The sequence below is a fragment of the Fundulus heteroclitus genome, chromosome 10 (assembly GCF_011125445.2).
Source record: "Fundulus heteroclitus isolate FHET01 chromosome 10, MU-UCD_Fhet_4.1, whole genome shotgun sequence".
In the NCBI taxonomy this organism is placed as follows: Eukaryota; Metazoa; Chordata; class Actinopteri; order Cyprinodontiformes; family Fundulidae; genus Fundulus; species Fundulus heteroclitus.
In genome coordinates this window covers 20,145,419-20,172,387 of record NC_046370.1, presented here as the reverse complement: position 1 = coordinate 20,172,387, position 26,969 = coordinate 20,145,419, and the positions used below count along the sequence as shown (strand labels likewise).

Genomic DNA, 26,969 nt, shown 5'->3' with positions numbered 1-26,969 from the left:
GGCAAATAATCTTATTTACCTGCTCAGATCAGGGATAAATACACTAACTTCAATAATATTTTATTTACTTCTTGTTCCCTTTTTGCAGTGTAATTTGGTCGCCTCAACTTTACTGTGATTCATGTAATTGATGACTGCATATAGATTTCTGATCTGTGAGACTTAAAAATCTTTGAAAAACTTTTGAAAATCAAGTTTCCATGTAAAACACCGCCCATGTTCGCAAAATGACCTGTTTGTTTGTTTGTTTCTTAGCGGCGTAGTTATGCCTATGTTCATAAATAGTGAAAAATGTCAACATAAAACATTTAAGAGCCATTACAGTAAAAGTTGTGCAGCTACAGAGATGAGCAGGAAAATCCCCTCTGGTTGTCATTAGCTGCATACGGACTAAATGTTAGGCGGATTTTTGGCCCCAAGTTTGTGTTTTTCTCCCTGTATTCGGGGGTGACTGTCATACAGATGTTCTTCAGTTTCTAGGACAGACAGGAAGACAGCTAGTGATGTCACATGTGCAGTATGTGAACCCCTCCTCTTCGTCCTCCTCCTCCTCCACTTCCCATTTATATGTTTTCTCACATTTTTTGGGAGGCCTCGGCGTCTCTCCTCTCCCTCACCAGATGACCAGAGGTCCGCTCCAGGCTGTGAACTGGGAGACTCTGTGCTCCTCCCTCTTCCTTTCTCCCTTCCTCTCTTAGCTTTTTTCTCCCCCTTCATCCCTCCATCCTGGCAGTCTTGAGGACATCTGTGGTCAGCTGCAGAGCCTCGTCCTCCTCTTCTCTCAGCAGAATGATGAAACCTATGGCTCCCTCTGCCATCCGTCCTCCCGCCGCCCCCAACGCATCACCTCACTGTGTGCGTGTGTGTGTGTGTGTGTGTGTTTGTGGGAAACCAAGAAAAAGGCTGAAGTGAAGAGTTTGGGGGTGATTCTCAGCTTCTTTTGTGGAAGGTAAGCTCGTACAGAAAGATTGATTTGATTTTTTTTTTTTTTACTGCAAAATCTTAGAAAAGTAGGGAATTAAATTAAAAGATGTGTAGAGAAACGGTCCATCCATGTTTAATAAATGTCACAGTGGTGTTTAGCAATAATGCACTTCTTGATTTGTTTCTGACTGGAATTAAAACAAATCTCTAAATTGAGCCGTCTTTTAGAAAACAGCAAAGTAAACTGAGTGTCATATTGAGTTTTTTGTGGGCTTATGTGACAGTGTGTCATGGCAGAGACTGAAACCACATGTTGAACGTAAGAGGGGGTGAGCGGGGCCGTGTGAAGGTTTGGAGTGGAGGCATAAGGAGGGGTCCGCAGCGTCCACCAGCTGTGTGTGTGTGTGTGTGTGTGTGTGTGTGTGTGTGTGTGTGTGTGTGTGTGTGTGTGTGTGTGTGTGTGTGTGTGTGTGTGTGTGTGTGCGCGTGCGAGCTCACATTCCTGGGGGACAGAAGGAAGCGGGAGATGGAGGTGTTTATGTGCGCATGTGTTTGTGTGTGGGTGTTGCATAGGGCTGCGGCGGGTCACATTTTTCCAGCAAAGGGACCCCACAGCCCTCCAGATCCCATCTGAGAGACTTTTATTCTACATCCGGCCCGTGGATGCAGCCAACTCCCTCCCTCCTCCTCCTCCTCCTCAGCTGTGCTGTTGTCCACGACAGACAAAAGGAGTCTTTCAGAAGATGTAAGCTCTGTAACAAAAGGCTCGACGGGATATTTTAATTCTGATCTTATAGAACATCTTCAATCATGTCGTCGCATGTGAACAGTTCTGAGGACGAGTCAAAGGGCCAAGTATCATAACTCGAAGTGAAAATACCAATAAGTCGGGCAGCCTGCTGCTTTAAGAGAACTGCTGCCTGTAGCTACCCAATTGAAGCTTAAAACATCCATCCATCCATCCATCCATCCATCCATCCATCCATCCATCCATCCATCCAGTGTTCCCATCGTTTAAGATCAAGCCGTGTGGACAACACTGCAAAAGCGGAACTAAAAATAAGTAAAATGGTCTTAAAATTTGTGTATTTTTCCTTGATTTGAGTAGGTAAATAAGATGATCTGCCAATAGAATAATATTTTTGCACTTAAAATAGGAACAATTTATCTCCATCATCTTATTTCAAGTGCAGGATGTCTAATTATCTTATTTTAGGCGTCAAAATACTTATTCCATTGGCAGATAGTCTTATTTACCTGCTCAAATCTAGGACAAAAAACACAAATTTTAAGAACATTTTACGTATTTTTAGATCCATTTTTTTGCAGTGAACAGGTAATGCAATAAAACTCAATATATCCCTCTCTCCAGCCACACTCTCCTCTTGATGGGGAGTCCCAGGACTATCCTTGGCCAAAATGGATGTATGGTCCCTCCAAGGAGCTTAGTCAGCCCCAGGGTCTCCTCCCAGTTGGGCCTGGCTGGAGAACCTCCAAAGAAGCATTCTGGAGGCATTCTGATCAAATTCCTGAACCACATCAGCTGACCCCTGGCCGCTTGTTTCGGGGATTTCGTTCTTTCATTCAAGATTCATATCTGAAACAACAGCGTTCTAGTTTCACATGTCTTGTGTTCTCATAATGAAAAGTCTGATTTGATTTTCTTGGAAGCGAGGAAAAAGTTTAAAAACCTTTTGTCAGACAGCTGTTGAGCAGTTTGCAGCCATAAGTTGGGGAGGGACTGCACTGTGTTACATTATGCTCCATAAAACCAGCATAATTCAGTCGTTCTAATTAAACCTTTTTCACAGTTTTAAGTAGAGTGCAGGTTAAAGTAGACCTTGAAAAACAGAGGCTCAAGTGGTAAACCAGTCACTGTAAGAAGGGTTTGTGAACAGGCTCTCACAATGGCAGAATGAATATATATATATATATATATATATATATATATATATATATATATATATATATATATATATATATATACACGTGTGTGTGTGTGTGTGTGTGTGTGTGTATTGTATATTGCTGTTTGATTTTCTGCAAAACATCTTTTTCAGTAAATTGGAGGAAGAGAGACTCTCCCCTGGAGTCTGATTCCTGCCTGTTTCCAAATGGCTTCTGAGGATCGATATCTTCAGTCTGATTTGTGAAGTGGAAGACTGAGTTACATGTACTCTCAGAGCTAATAATCCCGGGATTTAACGGACTGGCTTTGTTTACACTGTGACTCTCCAACAGCCTCAAAGGGAAACAGAGAACCGGCCCAGCACAGCTTGCTGGAGTTTATCACAGCTCTGCTTCGACTTTTGGGCCAAAAAACCAGAATCAGTCTATAATTTATATCACTGAAAAATCCAAACAATCTGGTCCCTGCATTGTCTGCAATCCATTATTTTCTTGTTTCTCGTTTGCTGTTGCAAAAACATTCAAATACTAATAATATCTCTGTTTGAATCTTTTTTCTGAATATATATGCTAGTTTATAGCTCTTTTACATTAGGTGAGCAACAGAAAAAAATCTTAATAATAAACATCATCCATCCATCCATAATAAACACCAATGCACTTATAAACTACAGAATGGAGCTTGCTCCAGCACACACTGGGAAAACAAACCCTCACCATATATATATATATATATATATATATATATATATATATATATATATATATATATATATATATATATATATATATATATATATATAGATAGATAGATAGATAGATAGATAGATAGATAGATAGATAGATAGATATATAGATATATATATATCATTTATTCTGCCATTGTGGGAGCCTGTTCACAAACCCTTCTTACAGTGACTGGTTTACCACTTGAGCCTCTGTTTTTCAAGGTCTACTTTAACCTGCACTCTACTTAAAACAGTGAAACTATCAGTCAACAATGTCTTTTTAAAGAAAGTATATTTATACTTCTTCAGCCATACAAATCTTTTCTGGCAACTTTACTGCTGTTTTTTTCAGTGTCAGATTTCTCCCTGAACCTTTAATGCCAAAAATGACTTTGCTTTTGAGCAGATTTTACATTAAGTTGATATTTTTAATTTGTACTTAGCAAACACAAGACAACATTTTTTTGGTTTTGTTTATGGAAATTAACTAAAACAAGCATGGTTGGGATTGCGTCAGATATGCAACAACAGGCATTAGCGGCAGGAAGGAATACACTACTGGTGAATTCGCTTAAATAGTCTACAAGTGGTTATTTCGGGGCGTGCGGGCAGCAAATTGCATTACAGTTTTTCATTACTGAAGAGTTCAACAAAAAGCACTTTGTGAAATCAAACTCTACTTCATCTTAGATGCTATCATTAAAGAATCGTTCCTGTGCAAATGATTGAAGTGTGGGTTGTTTCCAGCTGCCAGCACAGCACAAATACTCAACTTTGAGTTTATATTTAACGTTAAACTCTTTTTTTTCAGCAAAAAAAACCCCAACAAAACAAAATTACCCATGCACTAATATTTAATCACAGCATTTGTGAATGATTTGTATTGGATGCATGAAGAAATAAAAACCTGATGGATCTAACGGTGGTCTAAAAGCTGGTTATATAAACCCTTAACATTGACTCAATTCTAGCTCAAGTTGACGTTGAAGTCAACACTGAAATCAGGTCTGTTGCTCCCTGAGGTTATGTAGGAGTCTGAAACTCAATCTTCTGTTTACATGGACGCTAACTTCAGCCTTTCTAACTTCAGTTAGAAAATAACAAAAACATTCAGATTTTCTAAAATAACAGAGAGAAAAAAAAACATTATTTCCTCATCTGACTCAAGCAGCTGGCTCATCTGTATACCTCTTAAAGTGTTTGTCTATCTGTGTGCTACAGGAATTCGAGAATGCGGACTGTGACGAGTACCACGCCGACATGTCCACCTTGGCCTCCCCGGCCTCCCAGGGTACTCCGGACGTCTACATCCTGCCACTCACAGAGGTGTCCCTGCCAACCGCTAAGCAGCCGGCCCGATCCGGTAGGTCAAAGTTTATCTCACTCTTCTTTTGCTCTCCTGAACTTTACCAACACGGCTCCCTGTCTGCCACACAATGTTAGAACTTCATATATGATATTCTGCATATTTAACTTGATGATCCAGTGATGTGTGAAGGGGGTAAAAAAGGAAAGGACTAAACTTTTTCCTTTTCAGGTTCTGGCTTAAAACATATAAAATACAATGATTTATTTGCCTTCCTTCTGTTGTTAAATCAGAAGATGAATGTGTTGTTGACGAATATCCACTCTTGATATCATGGAAGCCGGCTCTCCCTGCCCCTCCCGGTTTGTGTCTCCAGTCTTTTTGTTGATGCAAGCCTTGCAGCAGCTTTGCAGGGATGCCAGATGGTTACACACGCACACAATTGACGGGTGTGAGAGTAAGTGGAGCCTGAGGAGAACCGTGTTTCCCTGGAGTGAGCTCCACCCTGATGCTGGTCAGTTGGGCCTCCACCTATCCCAGAATCCACCGCTGCAGGCAACTGCAGAATGAACTCTTTAACTTTCTCCCACAAACATCTGCAAGTTGCATAATAAGGTCCAGGCAGCCGGCCTACGCTGCTGTTTGCTGGTATGTGTGGCATGTGGGAGCACAAAACCCCAGTGAGAGTAGTGCTCCCTCAGTCCTCCTGCCACTGAGGAACAATGTGAGTTGTTGTGCATTACGGGGTTGATCCAGCCTGATAAACCTCATGGAGCCGAACTCATGCAAGCAAAAAGAATCCTGAAAGAATACATTCTCTTCCTCATTTCTCAGCCGATCCGTGGCGTTAAGAACGTGACGTCTTCAGCATCTTTCTGAAATCAGGTCCCTCCCGCGAGAATTGATCATTTTGTCATGCCGAATGAAGAGGTTTCACAGGAAAGTTGGAAAAACAAATGTTTCTGCACAAGATCCCCAGGACGAGAAAACATTTTGTCAAGCAGACTGACTGCTGAACACATGCTTTGTCCTCCACAAATGATAGAAACCATATGCTGAAGCAGCCGCAGCAGTGGGAGATTTATTACTGCACCTTCGGGACAACCTCACCCTCTGACATCATTTTCAGAAATTGATTTTAGTTGTGTGTGTGTGTGTGTTTTTTTTATATAGCGTAACTAGATCAGATGTGCGGTGCCGCTTTCCGTTTTAGGTTTTAAACAATTTTCGGGAACCTCATGTCCGTCTGACACAATGTTGTGTGCTTTTTCTGTGCTGTTCAGTGTTCTGGTTTATCTGCACAAAAATGCAGTTTATGTTTTCCTTACAGGATTATGAATACTTGCCAAAGGCATTTTTACCCACTGAACCTTTTAACGTGTTGTCTTGCAGCAGCCACAAACCTCAGTATGATTTAGAGAGTTCTGTGTGACAGACCAACACACACTGCGATGCAAAACTGTGCAGTGGGAGGAAAACGATGCATGGTTTTCCCATTTTTAATGCGTGAGAAGCCTGAAAAACGGATTTGATACTCAGGACAACATTTTGTTGCAGTTGCAGCTGCAAGTCTTTTGCTTGTGTCCCAGCTTTGCATTTCTAGTCTGAAATGTTTGCTCACGCTGTTTCAAGACACAGCTCAAACTTAATAAAATTGGGCGGAGAACACCTATTGATTTCCATTTCCAAGTCTTTCCATGGATTCTCAGCTTGAGGTCCTTGCGTGAGAATGATTCGGCCTTTCTCACATGTGGATATTCTTGGATCTACAGAACTAATAGTTGCAGGGTAGATGGGATTCTCCCAACTGAGCTGTGGATCTCTGAAGCTCCTTCAGGTTTGCTGGGGACCTTTTACCTGCTTCTTTTTTCCTCCTACTTTGTGTTGGTCTGTCACATGCAATCCCACTTTTTTTTTTTTTTTATAAAAGCTTGAAGTAATGTGACAAAATGTGAGAAAGATTGGTGGAGCGCGGTATACTTTTACAAAGTACTGTTCTACTTTTAAATGTTAAAACTGTGAATAAAATAAGAAAGGAAGAAAAACGAAGGGTAATAGCGCTAAATGTGAGACTGAAAGCAACTGAGACACACGCGATAGCAACATTCAAGCGATGCAGACTTGGATCTCAGATTTTTCATGAGCCCTGAAAGTGTTTTTGCTGCTCTGCGTTAACGGTCTGCTCTCAGACAGTGTTCAGTAGGTGGAGGTCTTAATAAGCCATCAGTGCTGCAGGAGCTTGGCTCAGATGGAGGCTCGGCTTAAAGGACCCGCCCTGATGCAGCTGTCGAGTGCTGCAGGCTGCTGTTCAAATGTAATGAAACGAACACCCATTCAGTGGAGACATGAGAGCACAGATCCATACAAGCACAAAAACAAGTTCCTAATGTTCCTGATACACGCAGGGAGACGATACATGCTTAGAGCTTTCCAAATGTTTAAATTGATCAGCCTATAAGTCGGTTGTCTGAAGAGAGGGGTTAACTGTGCCTTTAAATGATCATTCAAGGTTGGAGCACGGGGATGTGCTGGACCTGAGTGGGAATGCTGGGAATCCCATTTGGCTCTGAGTGGTTTAAATGCATTTAGTTACAAACATCTCAGCTTCTGCAGCCATTATGTGACAGAGAGGTTCTCTGTGTTGGTACTCAGCAGCAATCTGCCTGGAGATATTCAGACAGTGCAGTCCAATGGAGTTGGAGTCAGCGCATAAAGACTTTTTATAAAGAGAATTTTGCAGTCAGGTTTGACTTTTTATATCGACTTCTTCTTTTTTTTCTTTTTTTGTTTGACACACCTGCTGTTTTGCCCGAATATTTTCTGCAGTGGGGGCTGAGTCTATTAATTATTTATATAGGGACAAAAAGGCCTGGTACACTGTAGACATTGGCTATCAGATGCAAGAAGAAGTGGTGGAGTCTGCATGTCCACAAATTGGCGAGCGGATTTCTGTCCCAGAGTTATTTAAAACTACACAGTGGACCTTCGATATGTATTATGGGTTAACGAACCCCCAGTAAATGTCTTTGTGTTAAATATTTCCGTGTGGTTTGCAGTTTTTATGATGTCACACACACAACCCAGCCTACAGGATAATTTTGCCATCTCACCATTTCTACATATTGATGCTGCTGTGCTTTTTGAACATGTGGAATGCACTTAGCAGTCACTGGCGAGGCTGGAGGCCAGTTCTGTGAATGAAATCAATCAAATCTGTATGTTCAAGAGGGATTTGATGTTTTGTAAAGATATTGAAGTAATGTGTTTAAACAGGTCTCTCTTGTGAATGAGACACTGAGTCTCAAGGGACTAATCTGTATAAATAAAGGATCTAAAAACCAAAACTAGGACCGTTTTTTACCTGGGTAACTTGAGCTGAACGTAGCACGAACACAAGGCGTAACTGTGGTGATGCAAAAGATCTGAGTTTTACTATGAATATTTGTTAGATCTAGAAGAAAGTGACCATGATTCCCATGGAGGGCAGGATTCATCCGGTTTGAGGCTTTAGGCCTTCTAAGTCATTCTAAATGTGACAACAGCACCCCCTGCTGTTTGGTCTGTACCTGCAGTCAGTAGTATGATGAATATAATATTAATAATCCCCTTTAAAAAAGTACAAAACTGAAGATTGTCTTTAATATAAATGGCTTGATATTAAAGTTGACTGCAGGATTCTGGGTAAATCTTCAGAACAACAGCTTTAATACATTAAAACAGAAAACGATAAAAGTGTGTGGGGGGGGGGGGGCGCAACAGAAACCATTTGAGAACCACTGCTTTAACCTAACCTAACAATCCAAACTGGATTTTGGATGCACCTAGTTTTCAGTAATAATCTCAGTTTATAGGTTTCAGGCAACAAAGACAGCAATACGAGTAAAATGAGAACAGCTTTAATGATAATAGGTGCTGGTCATTGGGTACTTTTGTAGTTTTGGTTATTTTTTACCCAACCTTCTCAGGTCCCAATGGAGTGATCCACCACAGGACAATTAATACCATCAGTACTTTAATTGGCACCCACCAAGGAGATGCTCATAACAGCTTTGACAACAAAGGCCCCAGAGTAGTCTTCTCACATTTAATCATTGTGTAATGCAAAACCTATTGTTATTTAAGTCCCTTAAATCATATAAATCAGCCAGAGGTTGCTTATAGTTGTTTGGGTTTGAGAAGTGACCAGAACTTGTCATATTTCATCAAAATTAATCGGCAAAATGGCAAGCAGAACCAAAAAATGTGAACCAATTGCAACACAAAGTCTTTAGAAAACGATGGACAATTAAAATATGGGTTTTACTATTATTTATCTCCACAGGTTTTTAAAATACCAAAGAAAAATAAGCTAGTTTGGATGGAAAATGATGTGTTTACAGAGTTACAAAATGGAAAAAGGACAGAGTGAAATGGAAATGGGTGCAGAACAGGCGTGGAAATTAGCATCAATGAACTGGAGCCTTATGAATTGAAGGATAGTAGGATTTAGCTTTGCACAGAGAGCCGACTGTAAATATTACACATCAACATACCCTACCTGGTGTGTGTCAACATCCGTCAGCCTTTTTATGTTGTGACAAAGTGAGGAAAAGAAGGGAACCCGTTGATTTTACAGTCGGGGAAAATGTGAACAAACGGTTAATCCCCGTTCAAACTGTACAAGCTGAACTTCCAACTAGTTCTTGGGTAGAATCGTCTTACACAACCCTGCCTGATCCTCAAATTGATGACTCGATCATGGGAGCGAGGTTAATAACGACGCCAACGACGTCATCCCCAGTAGAGAGACTGTATTGCATTGTGAGAAACGAAGTATGGCAGGAAGGTCTGCTGCAACAGAGGTATAAGTAGTTTTTTATAAAATACCACCACAGGTTTGGAGCAGGAACAGTCTGGTAGAGAACGCCTCATGTTTCCCCCATTGTTCTGCTAGATTTATGAATATTTGAGGAAAGCATGTTGGTGTAGGTGGAACCCTCCTCCTGGCGCTGTTTATTCCTTTGTCATGGGGCTGGGAGATAATAGTCCCAGTGTTTGCTTTCTAACTGGTCCTAACTGGTACCATGCTGTCCCACGCAGCCAGACAATGGCGACTATTCTGCTGTTGGGCCGGGGTGTAAATGGGTGTAAGGAATGACCAATCTGGAGAAGGGGACGTGGGGGTCCAATAAGGCCTCCAACACAGGGACTGGACTGTGCGGCAGTCTGCCGTGGGGGCACGATGGCTCCACAAAGCTCCGCTTGTTGGTAGCTTTTACTACCAGAATCGAAGTGTCATCGAGGGTGATGCGGATGGAAACGAAAGGCGTGACAAGGAAGGGGATCTGGCAGTCGGTGTGCTTGGCTGAGTTGGGGCAGGATGGGACAGCGGGACGCTTTCTGCAGCCAGGATGGATGCAGGTCACCGGGGGCTCCTGACGGCATTGTGTCGGATAACCGGACGACTATCAGGCAGCGCGGTGCTGAAGAAAGCTTAGTGGAGAACAAACACAACAGAGAATGTTGTGTTTACGTGGCATCGACTGGCATGTTGGGATAATTCACTTCAGAGATGGCTGATAGCAATCGATTTGAGATCGGATACCGTACAGCTCAGACGTGGTGCGTTCTGTTGTCCTGCTTTTAACAACGTACACAAGTAGCCTCGAGCTATCGTCGTTCTCTTTAATTAGCTTTCAACCGCTCCCTGAGAGGTTTTTCTTCACATTTTTGCAGCTTTTGTCCATTAACTTCAACCCTTATTTTTCATATCTGACCAACAGAAATGCGTTGTTACTTGAAAATTACTTTTGTTGAGGAACTATTGTTGTCATTGCCCATTGTGTTCTGCTGCGGTTTTAAATACCTCAGATTGCAAGGGTTCAGCTCGTCTGTGCAATGGAATCCATCAGCGTGATTAGCATTCATGTTGCGCTGCGCTGTGTGACAATGCAGCATAAATTCAGACTTGTTTGGCGTTTTAGCTTTTATGATTATGACCCCCCAATGCATTTAAATGAATGCACACAATGTTCAGCCAGATGGAGTCATATGAGCAATCCTGTATTTCAGCACCACATCAACCTGGAAAATCATCAATTTTACTTTTGCATGATGCAGTTTGCAGGAAATCTGTTAAAGGACGCTGAACAGCTGAATCAGGATGTTTTTTTTTCTCCCCCTTCTCTTTCAGCTCAGCTGCTGAAGTCCTCTGAACTGAGCCGCCACAGTCTGCTCTACCTGAAGGAGATCGGACATGGATGGTTCGGCAAGGTATGACCACCTGTAGCGCTTTGGTTGTGTTTTCAGATGCACCAAGGATCACATTTGCAGCCGATTTGACGTGTTGCCTATAACGTGAGATAAATTGCCACTGCTTTGATCCAGGGGTGACGCTCGCAGCTCTGAGTGCAAATGTTACGCTGCCAAACTGCTTTCAAGCCGCCCCTGCCCGTAGGCAAGCCCTGTGTTTCTGCAACCAGATAATTTCTTTCCCTTCTACCCTTCTCTCTGTCTTTTGTCTGTCTCTGACTCGCCCTGCTCTCTCATGCAAACACATCCGCCCTTTCCATCCCTGTGTACCTTTACTGGGTATGTCCATCTGTACGTCTGCTTCATGTCTTTGCGTGGATGGGTTTACTGGTGTCTGTCTGCGTGTGCGTGTTGTTCCCCCTGTATGCATTTTGTCTGCCTGCGTTGTTCCAGGTTCTGCTGGGGGAGGTGAACACGGGCCTGAAAACCACCCAGGTGGTGGTGAAGGAGCTCAAAGCCAGCGCCAGCGTGCAAGACCAGATGCATTTCCTGGAAGAAGCACAACCTTACCGGTACACTTTGAGCACACGCACCCCACCTCCACATCCCCTCTAGTCTCTGTTTGCTTCTCCAGCATGTTTTCACGTCGGACCAGAATCTGATCAATGCGTAGACACAGACAATTTACTGGCACTCCTAGCAGAGATGCCAAGAAAATTTGAATCAATGTTAAATTTAGAATAATTTCCAACAGGGAGATTTAGAAAAATCCAGCCTTTAATTTGAGTACAAGAACTCTCTAAGATTCTTTTCAACATTATCTCTGGCGACACTAATTTCTCCTCATCATTTTCCCTGGGGTATAAATGTGACGAGACACAGGGACCCATGTTTTTTAACCACTCTTTAAGATGGGAATGGTCAGGAAAAGAGTTTTCATGTACACACATATAGGGCGACTGTGGCTCAGTGGGTAGAGTGGTCATCTTGCAATCGGAGGGTTGTGGGTGTGCATCGGTGTATGACTGGATATAGGGTAAAGCGATTTATATAAATTCAGTCCATTAACCAAGAAATGTCAACAGATGGATGAAAGCAACCTGTCCAGATTTACAATCAGAGTAAAAGTTAGAGTTTAAACCAACTGTGGCAAACACATACGATGAGCAGGATGGTCACCAAGGCTCTATGACAGAAATGTTGCCTACAACTTGTTCCTAAAATACAGATAAAGCCGGAAAAGAACCAATGCATCTGTAAGTGAAAATGCTGAACAATTTGAAAAAATGACTGCAGTCGGAGTAAACATTCTGTTGGTTTGCTACAAATCCCTTTCCTAGAGTTTTGAAATGATTGAGTAGGTTGTTCCTGCAGACATTGTTCTCCCAGCTTCACGAAACCCAGGCTGGAAGATCTGTGTTTAGACCTTAGGAGCAATAAATGAAGCATGTACCTGTCCAGAATAACACCCAGGCAGATGGATTCTCTCTGTTAATTCTGTCAAAATGAAACAAGCTTTAAGCCTTTCTGCTCTTCCTCCTTTCTGCTCTCCAGCAAACTCCAGCACCCAGCTCTGCTGCAGTGCCTGGCCCAGTGCATAGAGGTCACTCCCTACCTGCTGGTCATGGAGTTCTGTCCTCTGGTGAGTCTCCATCTATGTAATTACTCCAGATCGCTCCAATCACACTACTTTTAGTCACTGCAACACCAATCCGGGCTGTTTTGACATTTAAAAACAGTCCATGTCCTCCCCTTCTCAATGCAGAGTTACTGATGAATTCACTGTAACACGGTATAAACATTTGACCACCAGATCTTTTATACTTTTATATTAGTTGTAAATTAATACCACAATACTCAAAGCCAAAAAACCCTCTTGTTCCGCTGAGGCTGGCAGCTAAGGAATACTAGAAATTATGAAGTCAAGCTAATGTAATTCTCAGCCACGTCTGACAGATAATTTAACCATATATGTTATTGTCAAGTAAAGAAATGAGAAACCACAAAATTTATCCAAAACAAGGTTTTCTGACATTTTTAGCCTGGAAGACTTAATTTTTCTCCCATCTAATCAGGCTTGCAGGCTACCTGGGACACAGGCCAATAAATTAACATTCTTCTTTGTTCTGAGACAATAAATCATTTTAATCAATCAGCCAAACCATTTTAAGTAGCAATGAATAATTTTACAAAGTTAACTGATTAGACATTTTCTCAATATTTTGTGAGCACTTCTGTAGGTCAATTTGATTCTTGTAATTGTAATTTTTTTAACCTCTGCTGTAAACTAAATAATCGGTATCGCAGGTCCTTCCTCCCACTAGCTGTTCCCAACAAACTCAGACTTAATAGGTAATAGTTTACTTTTGCGCCATTTTTTGCAGCGTTGTAAATACTATAAATGTTGTTTATACACAAACATTCATGCATATTTTACAAAAAAACAACTAAAAATGCAAAATATGCATTATTACAGAAAAGTTAAATGTTACAACACAAAGGATTCATCTTTTAATAAACACACTTTTGACATTCTCTTTAATTTCATGGTAGTAAATAGGACCACAACTACCCTATGACATTTAATTACTCGAATGAAGACTTTGGTGCATTAAAATCTGCTTTGAATTCAGTTATTAAAATTTACTAATTACAGCAAGTATTTCCAAAGAACAACTGACCCAAATACTGTTCCCATTTTGCTAGACCAAAATCTAGCAATATAGTGAAATTATATGATTCGAAATATTTTCTCAAACTGGATGACGACAAATGAACAAAATACTTTTTTAAACTTTTAAAAGCTGTATTTTTCCACAGATCTAGGCTTACATCCAAGGATCAGCTGTTCTTTCATGCAAACCTCTATAGGTGGACAGGAACTGAGGGCCATAAAGAGCAGTTCCCTGCCAAACACTGCCCTCAGGTGGTCAAAGCTTGTAATTTGTTGATGGTTGATTTTCCTCTGCTGTGTCCAGGGTGATGTGAAGGGTTACCTCCGAAGCTGCAGGTCCAACGAGGCGATCGCTCCTGAGCCCCTGATCCTGCAGAGGATGGCCTGTGACATTGCATCAGGACTGCTGCACCTGCACAAACACAACTTCACTCACAGGTAGCTGCTGTTGATGAAACATTATCGTTTGCATGAATAATAGGAAATCCAGCTGCTGCATCAACCGTGATTCCGGTTGCTTCCTGAAACAATATCCTGGTGCTGCCTGAGTGCTGCGTATCGACTCCAGCATCAGTGATTTTGTTGCAGGCAGTGACCGTTCCTCTCCAGATCAGCCCTATCTATCTGAGGCACAGCAGGTAAAACAAAGAGAAAAGGCGTATTATCCCATCACCGTTCAGCGATGAAACATTTTTAGAAAAAAAGAAAGTGTAACAGCTGTTTATCCGTGTCTGTCATCAGCGACCTGGCTCTGAGGAACTGCCTACTGACTGCTGACATCTCAGTGAAGATCGGAGATTACGGTCTGGCACACGCAAAGTATAAGGTAGATTTCTGGGAAATCCAAACAAACAGCACAATTTGTGCATGAATGTTGGTATTTGACTTATATAGTTTTCATTCAATAAACTCATAATATCATAGAAAGATTGGATTTCATGCCCATTCCGAGTGGTTCTATTCACACCAGCACATACTGCATTTGCTTCAGACACCAGCCAATAATATTACTAGGTTCTTAAATCCATGCTTTACACGTCAGCAGACTAAAATTACTAAAGACACACTGCTCACTCTCATAAGCAGAGCTCCATTCAACGGGAAAGCCTGAGCTGAAATTGCTGCCATTCCGGCTTTAATGAGTTTAAATTGTTTTTCATCCATTTTTACATGGTGAAAATCCTATTGGGAATTATAAGAAAAAAAACAACACCCAAAACAATGTAAACACAGTGGTGGAGAAAAACAAAAAAAGCATTGCTATTTAATGCAGAAGGAGAAGGCAAACAGGTAAAAAGACAACAAGAACATGAAGATGAAAATACACAGGAACAGAGTGAAAGGGTGTTCAGTTAGGGAACCTGCAGGGAAATAACAACTAGCCAGCCACTCTTTGTAGTAAAAAAAACTCAGCTGATTTGTTCAGAATCAGACAAATATAACGAAGAAAACTGAGTGGATTTTAATTATTTTCCTTCACTCCTAATTGACCAGGACGATTTCTACGTGACCTCGGACCAGGCGTACGTGCCGCTGCGCTGGATTGCTCCCGAACTGGTGGACGAGGTTCACGGAAACCTGCTGATAGCCGACCAGACCCAGCAGAGCAACATCTGGTAGGATCAATAGCACTCACACTTCTAATATTATATCATGAAATGAAAGTGTGGGTGTTGTGTTAGATTGTGAGCAATGGTTGCCTAAAGGTCCACGCCGTCTCGCCCTCCCAGGTCTCTTGGTGTGACCATCTGGGAGCTGTTTGAGCTGGGAAGCCAGCCCTACGGACACTACTCGGACAGACAGGTCCTGACGTACGCTGTGAGAGAGCAGCAACTGCGATTGCCCAAGCCGCTCCTCAAAGTCCCCCTGGCTGAGCGCTGGTGAGTATACAGGCATACCCATGGGGGAGGAAGACAAATGCAGCAAAACACAGAGCCAAGAGCAGCTCAGTAAAACTCCTTCCAGGATTAGAAGATTCTAGTTTCCTGCACAGATTATCACATAAATCCTACCGGTGCTTGTTTTTAGTCCTGCTATTCCAACTTCAGTTTTAATGGTTAACTTTAAAGTCTGTAAACACCTTCTCTTTTCCCTTTTGGGCTCCTCAGGTATGAAGTGATGCAATTCTGCTGGCTCAAACCCAACCAGAGACCCAATGCGGAGGAAGTGCACCTATTGCTCAGCTATCTGTGCGCAAAAGGGGCCAGCGAAGCTGAAGAGGACTTTGAGAGGCGCTGGAACTCCCTGCGTCCCAATGCTGGATTCAACAGCCACCACACCGCCTCGACGAAATCCAGAGAGCCGCCGTCATCCAACTCCTCTTCTTTCCCTCTGCTAGAGCGGTTTTCATCTGGTGATGGCTACCATTCAGAGTCTGGAGATGACGTTCTGACAGTCACAGAGACCAGCCACGGCCTGAACTTTGAGTACAAGTGGGACCAAGCCAGAGCGGACCCATCCTACATAGACCAGGAGTCCTCGAGTACCTGTGCTCAGGCCAGCCATCATTGCCCAGACGTGTTTTACCCACCAGGGGGCATTGTTGGAGGATGCCCCATGGAGAGCCTGAGCCATGGAGTTTCTCCTTCTTACTATCAACCAAAACACTTGCATCCTCCCAGTGTGCTCCCCGTCCTCAGTGCCCACAGCCCCTCAGTAAGCAGTGAATATTACATCCGCATCGAGGAGCCTGTGGACTGTAACATAGATCCAGATTACAACATCTGCTCCTACAGCCCAGACTATCAAGGCAGCAGTGGCAGCTTCCTGACAGGCAGCGCGGACTCCGGCGAATGCATGGCCTGCCCATCACAGACCAAAACCATGGGTCCCTACTGGTCTGCAGACATCCATAAGTCCGATCCGTATGACTCCAATGACTCGAGTCCAGCCATCTCCTTGACAATGGAGCCTCTTTTAGGTCAAGTGTCAGAGAGCAGCCCCCTTCGACCCTGGGAATCAAGTCATTATGTCTCCTATAAAGATAGAGACGGGGGCTACTACTATGAGCACTCACCTCCTTTAGAAATAGACCCATATCTAATTGGAAGTGAGCACTCCAGTGAGCATCATCAAGAAAGCTGGGGGTCCAGAAGCCTTCGTCAGGCTTTAGGAGAACTGGAGAACCCTCTGGGTATATCCCCATCTCTAAACAGTCCCCCTGAAGAGGCTTACAGAGAGTCATACCTGGACACGGGTCAGACCTCTCTCTTAGGGAAGAATGTGACAGGAGGCTACTACGACATGATGGGCTCTCTAAGGAAGACCATGCCCAGCCACACGAGGCACAATAGCCACTCTGTCAGTATCGACATGAACACCGGAGGGGCGCTCTTCATTGGACACAGAGACAGCGATACAGAGGACGAAGAGGAGGACATATTTATTGAGAGACACACTTGCAACACATGGCCTTCGAAACACCGGCACAGCAGTGCAGGCCACCACAGGCGGGCGAGCCACAGCTGCAGGCAGGACTCCTACACCGACTTTAACTACACGATGCCAAGTACGGACATTGAAGACACCTGGCCGGATCAGCACAGCCTGGCTTTTCACTCTCTGCCCAAACCCATCGACTATCTAGAGCCACACCAGGCCAAAGATAACAGTGCCTGCCTTAGTCTGAGCAAACATCACAGCATGGTGCCCTCAGACAACTGCAATGCCTACATCTACCTGTGCCACGAAGCGGATACTCAGGTGCCAGCATCTGGAGAGTGCTGCCACACCCACTTTGTTGACCCACTCACTGGTTTGTTGGTGAGAAACAACAACTACTGTCACAACTACATCACAGATAAGGCCAATGATGTTCTCAGCAGCGAGGAGATGATTAATCTATCACCGGCTCCAGGGGGTCCCATTGTTTCCAAACAGGCCTTGATAAAATCCGCCGACTGTAAAGGGCAGTATGTAAATCTTACAGCTGAAGAAACACTAGTCAAAGAGGAGCGAGAGGAAGTAATCAAAGAAAATCTGATCATGAAGAACCCCCCAGAGCCTAAAAAAGAAGAGGTAACTCTGACGATGACTAAAAACACCCCACCTCCTCCTGACAACAGACACGTGATGGTCCCCATCACAGATCCACAGTCCGAGCTAAGCCACACAGCTGACAGCGGTCTGGATCAGGGTGGCTCCACCGTCAGCCTGGCTGACATCCTCGACTGCAGCGACGAAGATGATGACATGACAGACGACATCACGGACATCACCTCAGGCATCTTCGCCGATGAGCGCAGCGAGCTGAGCGTATCTCCTGCTTTTAAATCTTTGCAGAAGCAGGTAGGAACTCCAGACTCCATGGACTCGATGGATCTTCCATCTGCCGCTGGATCTTGTGAAGGTCTCAGCCCCGCGTCCTCCTACCCTTCCAGCTCACCTAAAGCAATGGACAGCGGCTATGATACTGAGAATAACGAGAGCCCCGAGTTTGTCCCCAAGGAATCCCATGAAACCCGATCACAGCCACAAGGAAAGATTACCCTGGATGCCAGTCCAGAGGAAGCTGAGGACAACCACGAGGAAGAGGATAAAGCACCCCCCTCAGAGGTTCAAGCATCGTTGGGTCAGGATTTGATTCTGGAAAGCTCGCAGACAGACGACCACATTCTTTTACCACTGAGTGAACAGACTCCATACAGGGACTCGGCCTACTTTTCAGATTACGAGAATGAAAAGCAAAGTCGAGATGAGGAGAGCCAAGAACACCAGCAGAAAGCAACAGATGGTCACAATGAGGAAGGGAAACAGCACGCGGAAGGGAAAAAGGCAGAGAAAAGGAAAAGTGAAGACGAAGAACAGCTCAAAGATGTCGTGGTGAGCAAAGACTTAAAGCTTGAAGTGGACCATGATCCAAAAGACCAATCAGAGTCTCCACCTTCAGACACATGCTTGATAGAGGAGCAATGCCAGGATGAAGGACCTACGGATTCCATCTTCGTAGCAGAGGGGATGCTGGATGACTGGCCAACCCATGAAGAGAGTTCAGCCTTAGGGGACTGGGCAGCTGAGGTGGTGGGGGCCATGGAGGAAGCTCTAGGTGCCCTCAACGGAGACTGTCCATCTAGCTTGGAGGACGGGAGAGGAATGAAGAACCGAAAAGATTCTGTTGAGGCATGCGAGATGGAGGACGCTCAGATGAAAACGATTCACAAAAGGCCGCTAGGAGCATTTGGTGAAATCCCGCATGTCTTACCCAAAGATGAGGTGGCGCTGCAGCACACTGCCAACAGCAGGCGGTTCTCCTCTTCCTCTCCGGTCTCTCCGTCTACCCAAACACCTCCACTTCCCGCAGAGGGCCGATCATCTCCCGCCGACGGCGCGGAGGCCGACGGCGAGGAGGATGCCGATACCGACGACAGCGACGAGTCGGACGAGGAGCTGCGAAGCTACAGCGTGCAGGAGGAGGAGGAAAGTGAGGAAGAGTGCCACCCCGTGCCCATAGTGGTGAGCGACAACAGCGAGGCTCACAAACTGCGAAGCCTCCTCAAGGTCCCAACCATGCCTGCAGAGAATCTGGAGCAGGAACACAGGAAGAAGACCGTTTCTTTCTTTGACGATGTTACCGTCTATCTGTTCGATCAGGTGAGGGGTGACAGGGCGAACATTCAAATTATTTAAGAGTCGTGTGGTCGATTTTCAGTTTAAGAAACCTTTGACCTAAACTAAAGGCATTTAAGAAGTTTAGCTAATGCTAAAATCCTGATACTTTCTAACAGGTCCTAAAATGCTAATTTTAGCAGCAGGTTCAGATTTGTTACATTAAGTGGACTTCAAAGTATTTTTACAGCCTTCCTGCTCTGAACAGCCAGAAATAATTCATATTAAAGAGTGAATCATAATAGAAGAAACAATATGAAGTTTAGGAGTGCCCTAGTCAAAGTCTGGATTCAAATGCAATTCATAGACTATAGTACGACCTTAAACATGCTGTTCATACTTGAAAACCCTCCGATGTGGCTGAATTAAATGTTTTTGTAAAGGTGGTGGGGTCCTCAGTGTCGATGCTAAAGACTCCAGTTACAAATACTCTTCATGTCTGTTGCTCCTGCTACTGGTGGCACTGATAGTTATTAAGTTCGGTGGGCGTTTAATTTTTCACATAGGTCCAGGTTGGTTTGGCTAGCTTTATTGCCTTAATGAGTGAAATAATTATTTGAAAACTGCTTTTTGTATTTGCTCAGCTTATCTTTATAAAACTTTAAAATTCATGCGATGATCTGAGACAACCAAAATTAGAAGACATCTGGAAAAGGGTGAATATTTTTTTCACAGCACAACATGTCAGATGTTCTGCATTCAGACTGCTTCCTTTGATATTTTTCTGCTAGTTCTGGATCAGTTATCGTGGTCTTAATTGACTATTCACTAACTTTACATCACCAGGAGAGTCCTACTAAAGAGCTGGTTGAGCATGGCTTCCCGTTAGCCTCCGAGGGTTCAAGCTCTGGAAGGAAATCCCAGGAAAGGCCTAACGTCTCAGATGATTCTTCCGATGGGAACGTTTCAGAGGAGAGTGAGTGTTTTCATCTTTCCGCTCGTGTTTGTTTTTCTTTAAAAAAAAAAAGAAAGTTTTCTGAAGCCTAAAAACTTTTCCTCACCGTCTCCTCCCAGGCGCAGGCTTCGAGTGGGAGGACGACTTTCCCCTCCTGCCTCTGCCGACATCCTCGACAGCAGCTGACTCTCCGCCGCCTCCCTCCGTCACCAAAGCTCCGGAGTCCAAGCCGGCCGTCCAGCTGTCCCGCTTCACCGTCTCCCCAGCCAGCGTGTCCCGGTTCTCCATCACTCACATTTCTGACTCCGACATGGACTCTGCAGGAGGTGGGTCGCATCGCCACCTGCAAACAACTCCCTTTTCCTCATTATGAGGATTGTTACGACTGAATATTCAAAGAAACACAAATAAAGCTAAGTCCAGTTTATTTAGCCAAACAATGCTCGCATTACACAATAAAAGCCGCCAACACGTTGAAGGGAGAAAGAAAGTTTAAAGAGGTCAATTAAAGAAATAGAAAAAAATAAGGATTTCCTCTTAAAAGAGATTGTAAATCTTAGTGGTATTATTCCTAGTAAAATAAAGCTCCATCAGGAATAAACAAAAACATACAGACTTTAGCAATTTCACTCTAAATTACCAATACTAAGTGTTTATTAACGAAATTAGGCAATTCTGAACTAAACAAATTTCATCAACCCATCTCTCGATCTTTCAGCCCTACCACACACCTCACCGCTGTCTCACTGTTCTTGTACATTTCCCACATCCCCGTTCAGAAGTACTGAAGCAGCTCTGAACTTTGGGAGCAGCACACTAAAACCTAGGGATTTAGGCAGCAGCTTTTAGTCTGGACATTTTGAGCAAAAAAACAAACAAAAACAAAACACAAAACTGGTGGTAAAATTCAGTCGTGCATTCATCGTTTTCTGCTTTCTGTCTTTCTTTCTAGGAAGCAGTGAAGACGGAGATAAAGAATAAACAGCTGTGGATATTCACTGCCTCTGTGACAGCAGCTTGTCCTATTTTAGCATGACTCCTGGTTTTTTTAATCATTATCATTGTAATGTCAGGTTTTCCAAACACGAGACAGTGCCTCTTACCGCCTGCGGACACTTTGAAAACAAAGCCCTCCCACCGATATGTAACAATGGCCCGAGTAGTTTAGAATACTGAAAAGACAATGATAAAAAATATTACATTTTGAGAAGGCAGAATGAAAGACGGACTTATGAAAGAGCGCAGAGTTTGGCCCTGCGTATTTTTGGATCACAGACATGACGGAGGGGAAAAAAAAGGACACATTTTCCACCTTTTTCATTCTTTTCATCCAGAACTGGAATCATTCATAACGATGTGGAGCCAGTCTCAACTTAAAGATACAGGACAGAAAAAAAAAAAAAAAAAAAAAAAAACCTGCTGCCAGATTGTTGCTTAGTAAAACACATCCACTTCATGGCTTTTCAACAAAGGACGAGCACTTTGAACAAGACTGAGCAGCTTCAGCCTTTCTACTTTTTAGCAAATGTTTTACTTGTACTAATAAATATCAGAAATGCTTGAGGTATCACAAGTAATATAATGTTCGTATTGGGTTCGTGCAGAGAGAACGGACAATGTGGTGTGAAAGGAAGTGATGGGAGCGTCAGACGCTGTCCGGTTATAGACTGAACTGTCTGTCACATCTGAATCACCAAACTGTTTGAGACTTTATAGTTGCATCCGTTTAACACACACATGAAATCCTCGCCAGCAAACAGAGTCCACCACAGGCAACAACTGGAAGTCTCACAGCTTTAACTCACGCAGGCCTCGTCTTTACCAACGCTCCTAGAAACTGCTGGAAGAATGATTCAGACCAAAAGGAAAAGAGCGACGCTGGTTATATCCTACATCAGACGGTGAACGTTTGCTCATTTTCTGCATTTGGTTGAGCAATGATTCAACTACAGGATGGGTTTGTTTTTGGTTAATCTAAACACATAAAGGTACTTCATCACATTGATGCAAAAGGTCTTGTAAGTTCAGAGCAGATGGAAAGCTCCAACGTTCTCTGGTCTACAACATCCACAGGTACTGACAAAAAAAGGGTAAACAAAAGTGACTGGACTTCGGTTGTTGTGATTGAAGACGTTTTCACAGGTACTGATCGTCACACCTTCATGCACACCCTGCAGTAGTGCAGCTCTGGCTTTGTTCTACCCCCACTTTGTCACCGATTCTGCTCACAGCTTCTAAGGACAGAACATCTAGGTGCGACCGCAGGACGAAGGATTTCCAGACAGACTTCAGTAGCACCACATTAATTTAATGAGCCCAGAAACACCATTACTGTCCCACAGTTGGTTAAACATGCAAGCTGTCAACAAGTTTGATAATGGTCCAAGATGAATACATTTCCCATGTTAACCTACAGAAACATTAACAAAACACAGAGGAAACCCATGTTTTCATAATCTTAGAGTTTTCTGAAGACTCTTGACTAGATCGTCATTTATTCGCCCCCACTGGCTGCTTCAGGGGTCTGCAACAAGTGGCTCTTAAAGTGGGTGAGTCCATTCGGCTGCACTCTTATTCAGGGGCTGTTACAGTAAGTCGTTTTTAGAAATGGCGGTTCTGAAGCCGGATGCCCTTCCTAATGCAATCAGGATTTAAACCCGGGTCCCTGGTATCAAAGTCGCAAACTTTGCCCATTATCACACAATGGCTCTTCATAACTTTGGCTAAAAATGAAACAATATGTTAAATGTCCTGTACTTGGGGAGGGTTATATTAAGTCCTGAAGACCCCAAAGTGTTTTTCCACTACAGTCGGTCAGTCACCCATTCACTCACATCCTGGTGGTGGTCAGCTTCATGGTAGCCACAGCTGCCCTGGGGCAGACCGGCAGAAGCAAGGTTGCCAGACAATCGGCACCACTGGGTTCTCCGACCACCGACAGCGGGCAAAGTGGGTGATTTATCTTGCCCAAGGACACAACAACTGAGAAAGTTGGAGCAGAGATTTGAACCGGCAACACAGGATAAACCCCTAGGTCCTGCACCACTGTCACCCACTGATATAGGATATAGTACCAATTATATATATATATATATATATATATATATATATATATATATATATATATATATATATATATATATATATATATATATATATATATATACACACACACACCAATGCAATTTTTAGTTGTTTAATTGAATTGTCTCCAATTTCCTACACATGACATTAAAAGTGCCTGTGAGATATTGTTTTCTTGTCATTAGATTGGAAATAATGCTTTTTTCAACTTGATTTTCCACAAATATCAACATTCTATTTTCTTTTTGAAAAAAATAAATGTGTTTATGCATTTTAAAATCATATAAATAGAAATAAAATGTAATTCCTTAAAAATTATAAATTCCCTATATTAGATAGTTATCAAACAATGTATTTTCTCAAAAGGTCATGTAACATTTTTGGCTCTAAACTGGTTTTATTAAGCCGGACTGAGGGTAAAAAACATCTTCTGGATGGCAAAGGTCGCAGAGCCCTGGTCCAGATGCTACGAGAAATGTCTGAATTCAGTGCCCCTGAAACATCAAGATTTTCCTGCCTTTGAGGAGCTTTATAAATCCTTTTTGATTTTATTTTTAGAACTAAACTCCATGGTGGACTTCTGTCCTCCTGGTTCCCTAGGTTGTTTTCACACCTAATAGTCCAGTGCTGGTCAGCTGGTCCATTGTGAGTAAAATGAAACAATCAGGAAGAGCCTAACCGGGTTGGACTTCCGCAATAAAGGGTGGTTCGGACGCAGAGCTGAAGCACAGCAGAGAGAGATCCAGATGTTCCTGCTGTGACCTAAAAGTCCAGACTTCACAGTTACCGGGTTCGTTTTTAAGCATCCAGTGTTTGTCGTCTGTCAATGGTTTGTCAGTCCTTGACTCTACCGTTACTGTAACCTGCAGTTTATTGGCTACAGATTTGTTTTATGACTCTGGGATTAGCTGAACTGTTTAAACTTCATATTCACAACCAGAGCCATATTGTTTCTGGGTTGGGCTGATAACAGCGTAGTCTGATTTTGTTGGCTAAGCTGACGGGCCGAGGGCCGATCTCAAAGTGGGACAATGCTGTGATTTTTGTGTGGAACCTAAAAAATAAAACTAAAAAAAGACACTGGGGAGTTCTCAGAGCCATGAAAACGCAGGTTTCTGCTCCTAAACCAACATGTAGTGTCTTCTATACGTTTGCCTTCCAAGGCTTTAATATTCTGTAACAGTTTAGCATAGAAAACATCTCGATGGCTGTCTGTAATATTTTTGTATTGAGAGAAAAATACTTTGGAGTATTGATTAACCTGTGAGGCAGGGAATGGAAGAAATAAAAGGAATATCTCTATGTTTACTGTTGCCAAAGACGTGTTGTGTTTCAGGGTCAAGTACAACTGCTGTTGTTTTTTTACCCCAAAACAAAGACAGAGGAGCAGAACAAGACAGCCGCTTTGGCCTGAAGCGGATGTAGAAATGTGCCGAAGGACTGGGATGCCGTCTGTAACATGTGCCCCCACACTCTGACTTGTTCCAATCATTACTTTCTGTACTTTCTATTAGATATAAATAAACTCGGGGTTTACACAGCTTGAAGCTTTCCTTGGCTTTTTTTTTTATATCATTTGAGTAAAAAATTATCCTGTGATTACCTGGAGTTTTAAAGAGAGTACGAACAATAAAACACACACAAAAATGCTCAAACTAGAGCTTTAAATGAGGATGTCAAAGATCATTACATGACAACTCGAAAGCTTGATACCATGGCTAGGTTGAAATGGGTTAAATTAAAATCTTGTTCTTTGTTAAGAACAAGATTAAGGTAAAATTTCACTGGAACCAGAAAACCCCTGGAACAATGTGCTTCAGACAGATAAGACTAGAGATTTTTGACCATCATGCACAGCACCACGCTTGGAGAGAAGCACACACAGCAGACCAGCACACTTGATGAAACCCAGTGGAGAAAAGTCTGAAAACCTCAATGAATTCAAGCAACGCCGGACATGATGGTGATGTCCACATAAAAATAAAAGCTATCATTGTTGAAGGTGGTCCTACAAGCTGCTGGATCATGGGGCAGGTTTTAACACACCACTTCTGCATTTTTAGCTTAGAACTTATTGGTAAAATAAATGATGATGGTAAAATATGCAGATGAAGTCTGGTAAAGTACAAGCTGTCTTTCCTTTAAGTTCGCTGAATTCACACAGGATGTTCTGTTGAAAAGGATTTGTAAAAAAAAAAAAAAAAAACACCAGGAATACCTATTGTTACATACTTTGGTAATATTGTTTTGTCATGGTAACAAGAAGACAAACACCACAAACTGGGTAGATTAGATTTATTCTTATATATTAAAATCACAAAACAGACATTGGCATTAATCCACACATATGAAATGCTTTTTATTCTGAAGTAACCATCATGTTAACACTGATGCTTTAACAGTCATGTGTATGCTCTCTTCTACAAGGTCTCATATTTATTGAGTTAAAATATAATTTATCTGCATGATTACAAAAAAAAGTAAACAACTGACAGCATCTGAGTTTTCTAAAATAATAACCAAAACTTCAAGTTTGATAAACTAACAAGAGTCTCTCCCATATTTTGTTTAAATATTTTAAGAGATAATTTCAGTATAATGCGGAGTCACAGAAATTTTAAAAGTGCGAATTTTTCACTAATCTATTTGGAAGGCAGCTTTAATATTAATTGCATTTATTGATCTACTGTATATGAAGGTTTTCACCTGGGTTTTATTGGTTTGGTTTATTTACTCCTTTTTTATGAATGCATGATTTAGGACAAAAATTTTAGTGGCTGATTTTATTTTTTTTCCATGTAGTCTGGTTCAGTTAGCTTTTCTAGCAATTAATTTTAAAATAGTCCACATTTTCCATTCCAGTAACAAGCTGCAGAGAAGTGTTATATCAGAGGATTCACAACCAGCATTTCAACAAGCCACACCACCCTTGGTGAGGGCTGCACATGTACAGCGCCTTTAACTGCGGAAAACAACACTGGCACATATACACTGTGATGCCTTATAGCAGTCCTGTGGTTCATTTTTTGTAAACAATACGTCAAGATTCTCGTCATTTACTGATTTTGCCCAGCCGATCAAAAAAAGCCTTTTGTTTAGGATGTGAAAATGTAATAGGCCGGTGAGCTGGAAATATAGGTCTTTTTTTAAATGGTCAGGTTTGAAGTTATTTGTGCAATAAAAATGTTTACGGACACCATTTGGCACGTCACATTAAATTACTCTCTACAACTGCTACAGGTCACATCTTCGAATATAAATAAAAAGAGTAAGATACAGAAAAACGACACAGGGTTCAATGTGGGACAACATAATATACATTTTTATAGGCACATTAGTGCTCAAGGACAAAAAAAGAAAAAAAAAAAAGAAACATGAATCCAAAATTTCACTTCTTGAAGACTAAGGACCGGTTCTTTAAAGACTCCAGAAAAGAAGCAGTGATCTGCGTGGGCAAGAAAAATTATGTGTGCCTTAAGTGGGTGTGTTGCAAGTCATCCATGTCCGCAATGGATAAGATGCGCAAAACCAACTCAGTCTGTCTAATTTAAATGAGCTAATTGCTTGAGAGTGACTGTAAAGAAAGATGAAGGTCCAAGCAATGGAGTTGGAGGT

General features: G+C 42.5%; 1 protein-coding gene across 3 annotated transcripts in view; it reads left to right on the top strand.

Moving 5' to 3' along the window:
- The window catches only part of aatkb (apoptosis-associated tyrosine kinase b), a 66,871-nt gene extending 45,041 nt beyond the window's left edge, over positions 1–21,830 (top strand). The window contains exons 1-13 of one of the 3 annotated variants that reach the window (XM_012881618.3): positions 607–949; positions 4,782–4,923; positions 11,039–11,118; positions 11,551–11,669; positions 12,652–12,739; positions 14,076–14,209; positions 14,513–14,597; positions 15,266–15,387; positions 15,502–15,651; positions 15,880–19,360; positions 20,162–20,291; positions 20,390–20,596; positions 21,223–21,830. In XM_012881618.3, coding sequence (XP_012737072.2) covers positions 4,821–4,923; positions 11,039–11,118; positions 11,551–11,669; positions 12,652–12,739; positions 14,076–14,209; positions 14,513–14,597; positions 15,266–15,387; positions 15,502–15,651; positions 15,880–19,360; positions 20,162–20,291; positions 20,390–20,596; positions 21,223–21,251 — 4,728 coding nt within the window. In that variant the 5' untranslated portion in view covers positions 607–949; positions 4,782–4,820 and the 3' untranslated portion in view covers positions 21,252–21,830. The other 2 variants (XM_012881617.3, XM_012881619.3) reach the window with 2 other exon arrangements.
- Positions 21,831–26,969: the final 5,139 nt, after the last annotated feature.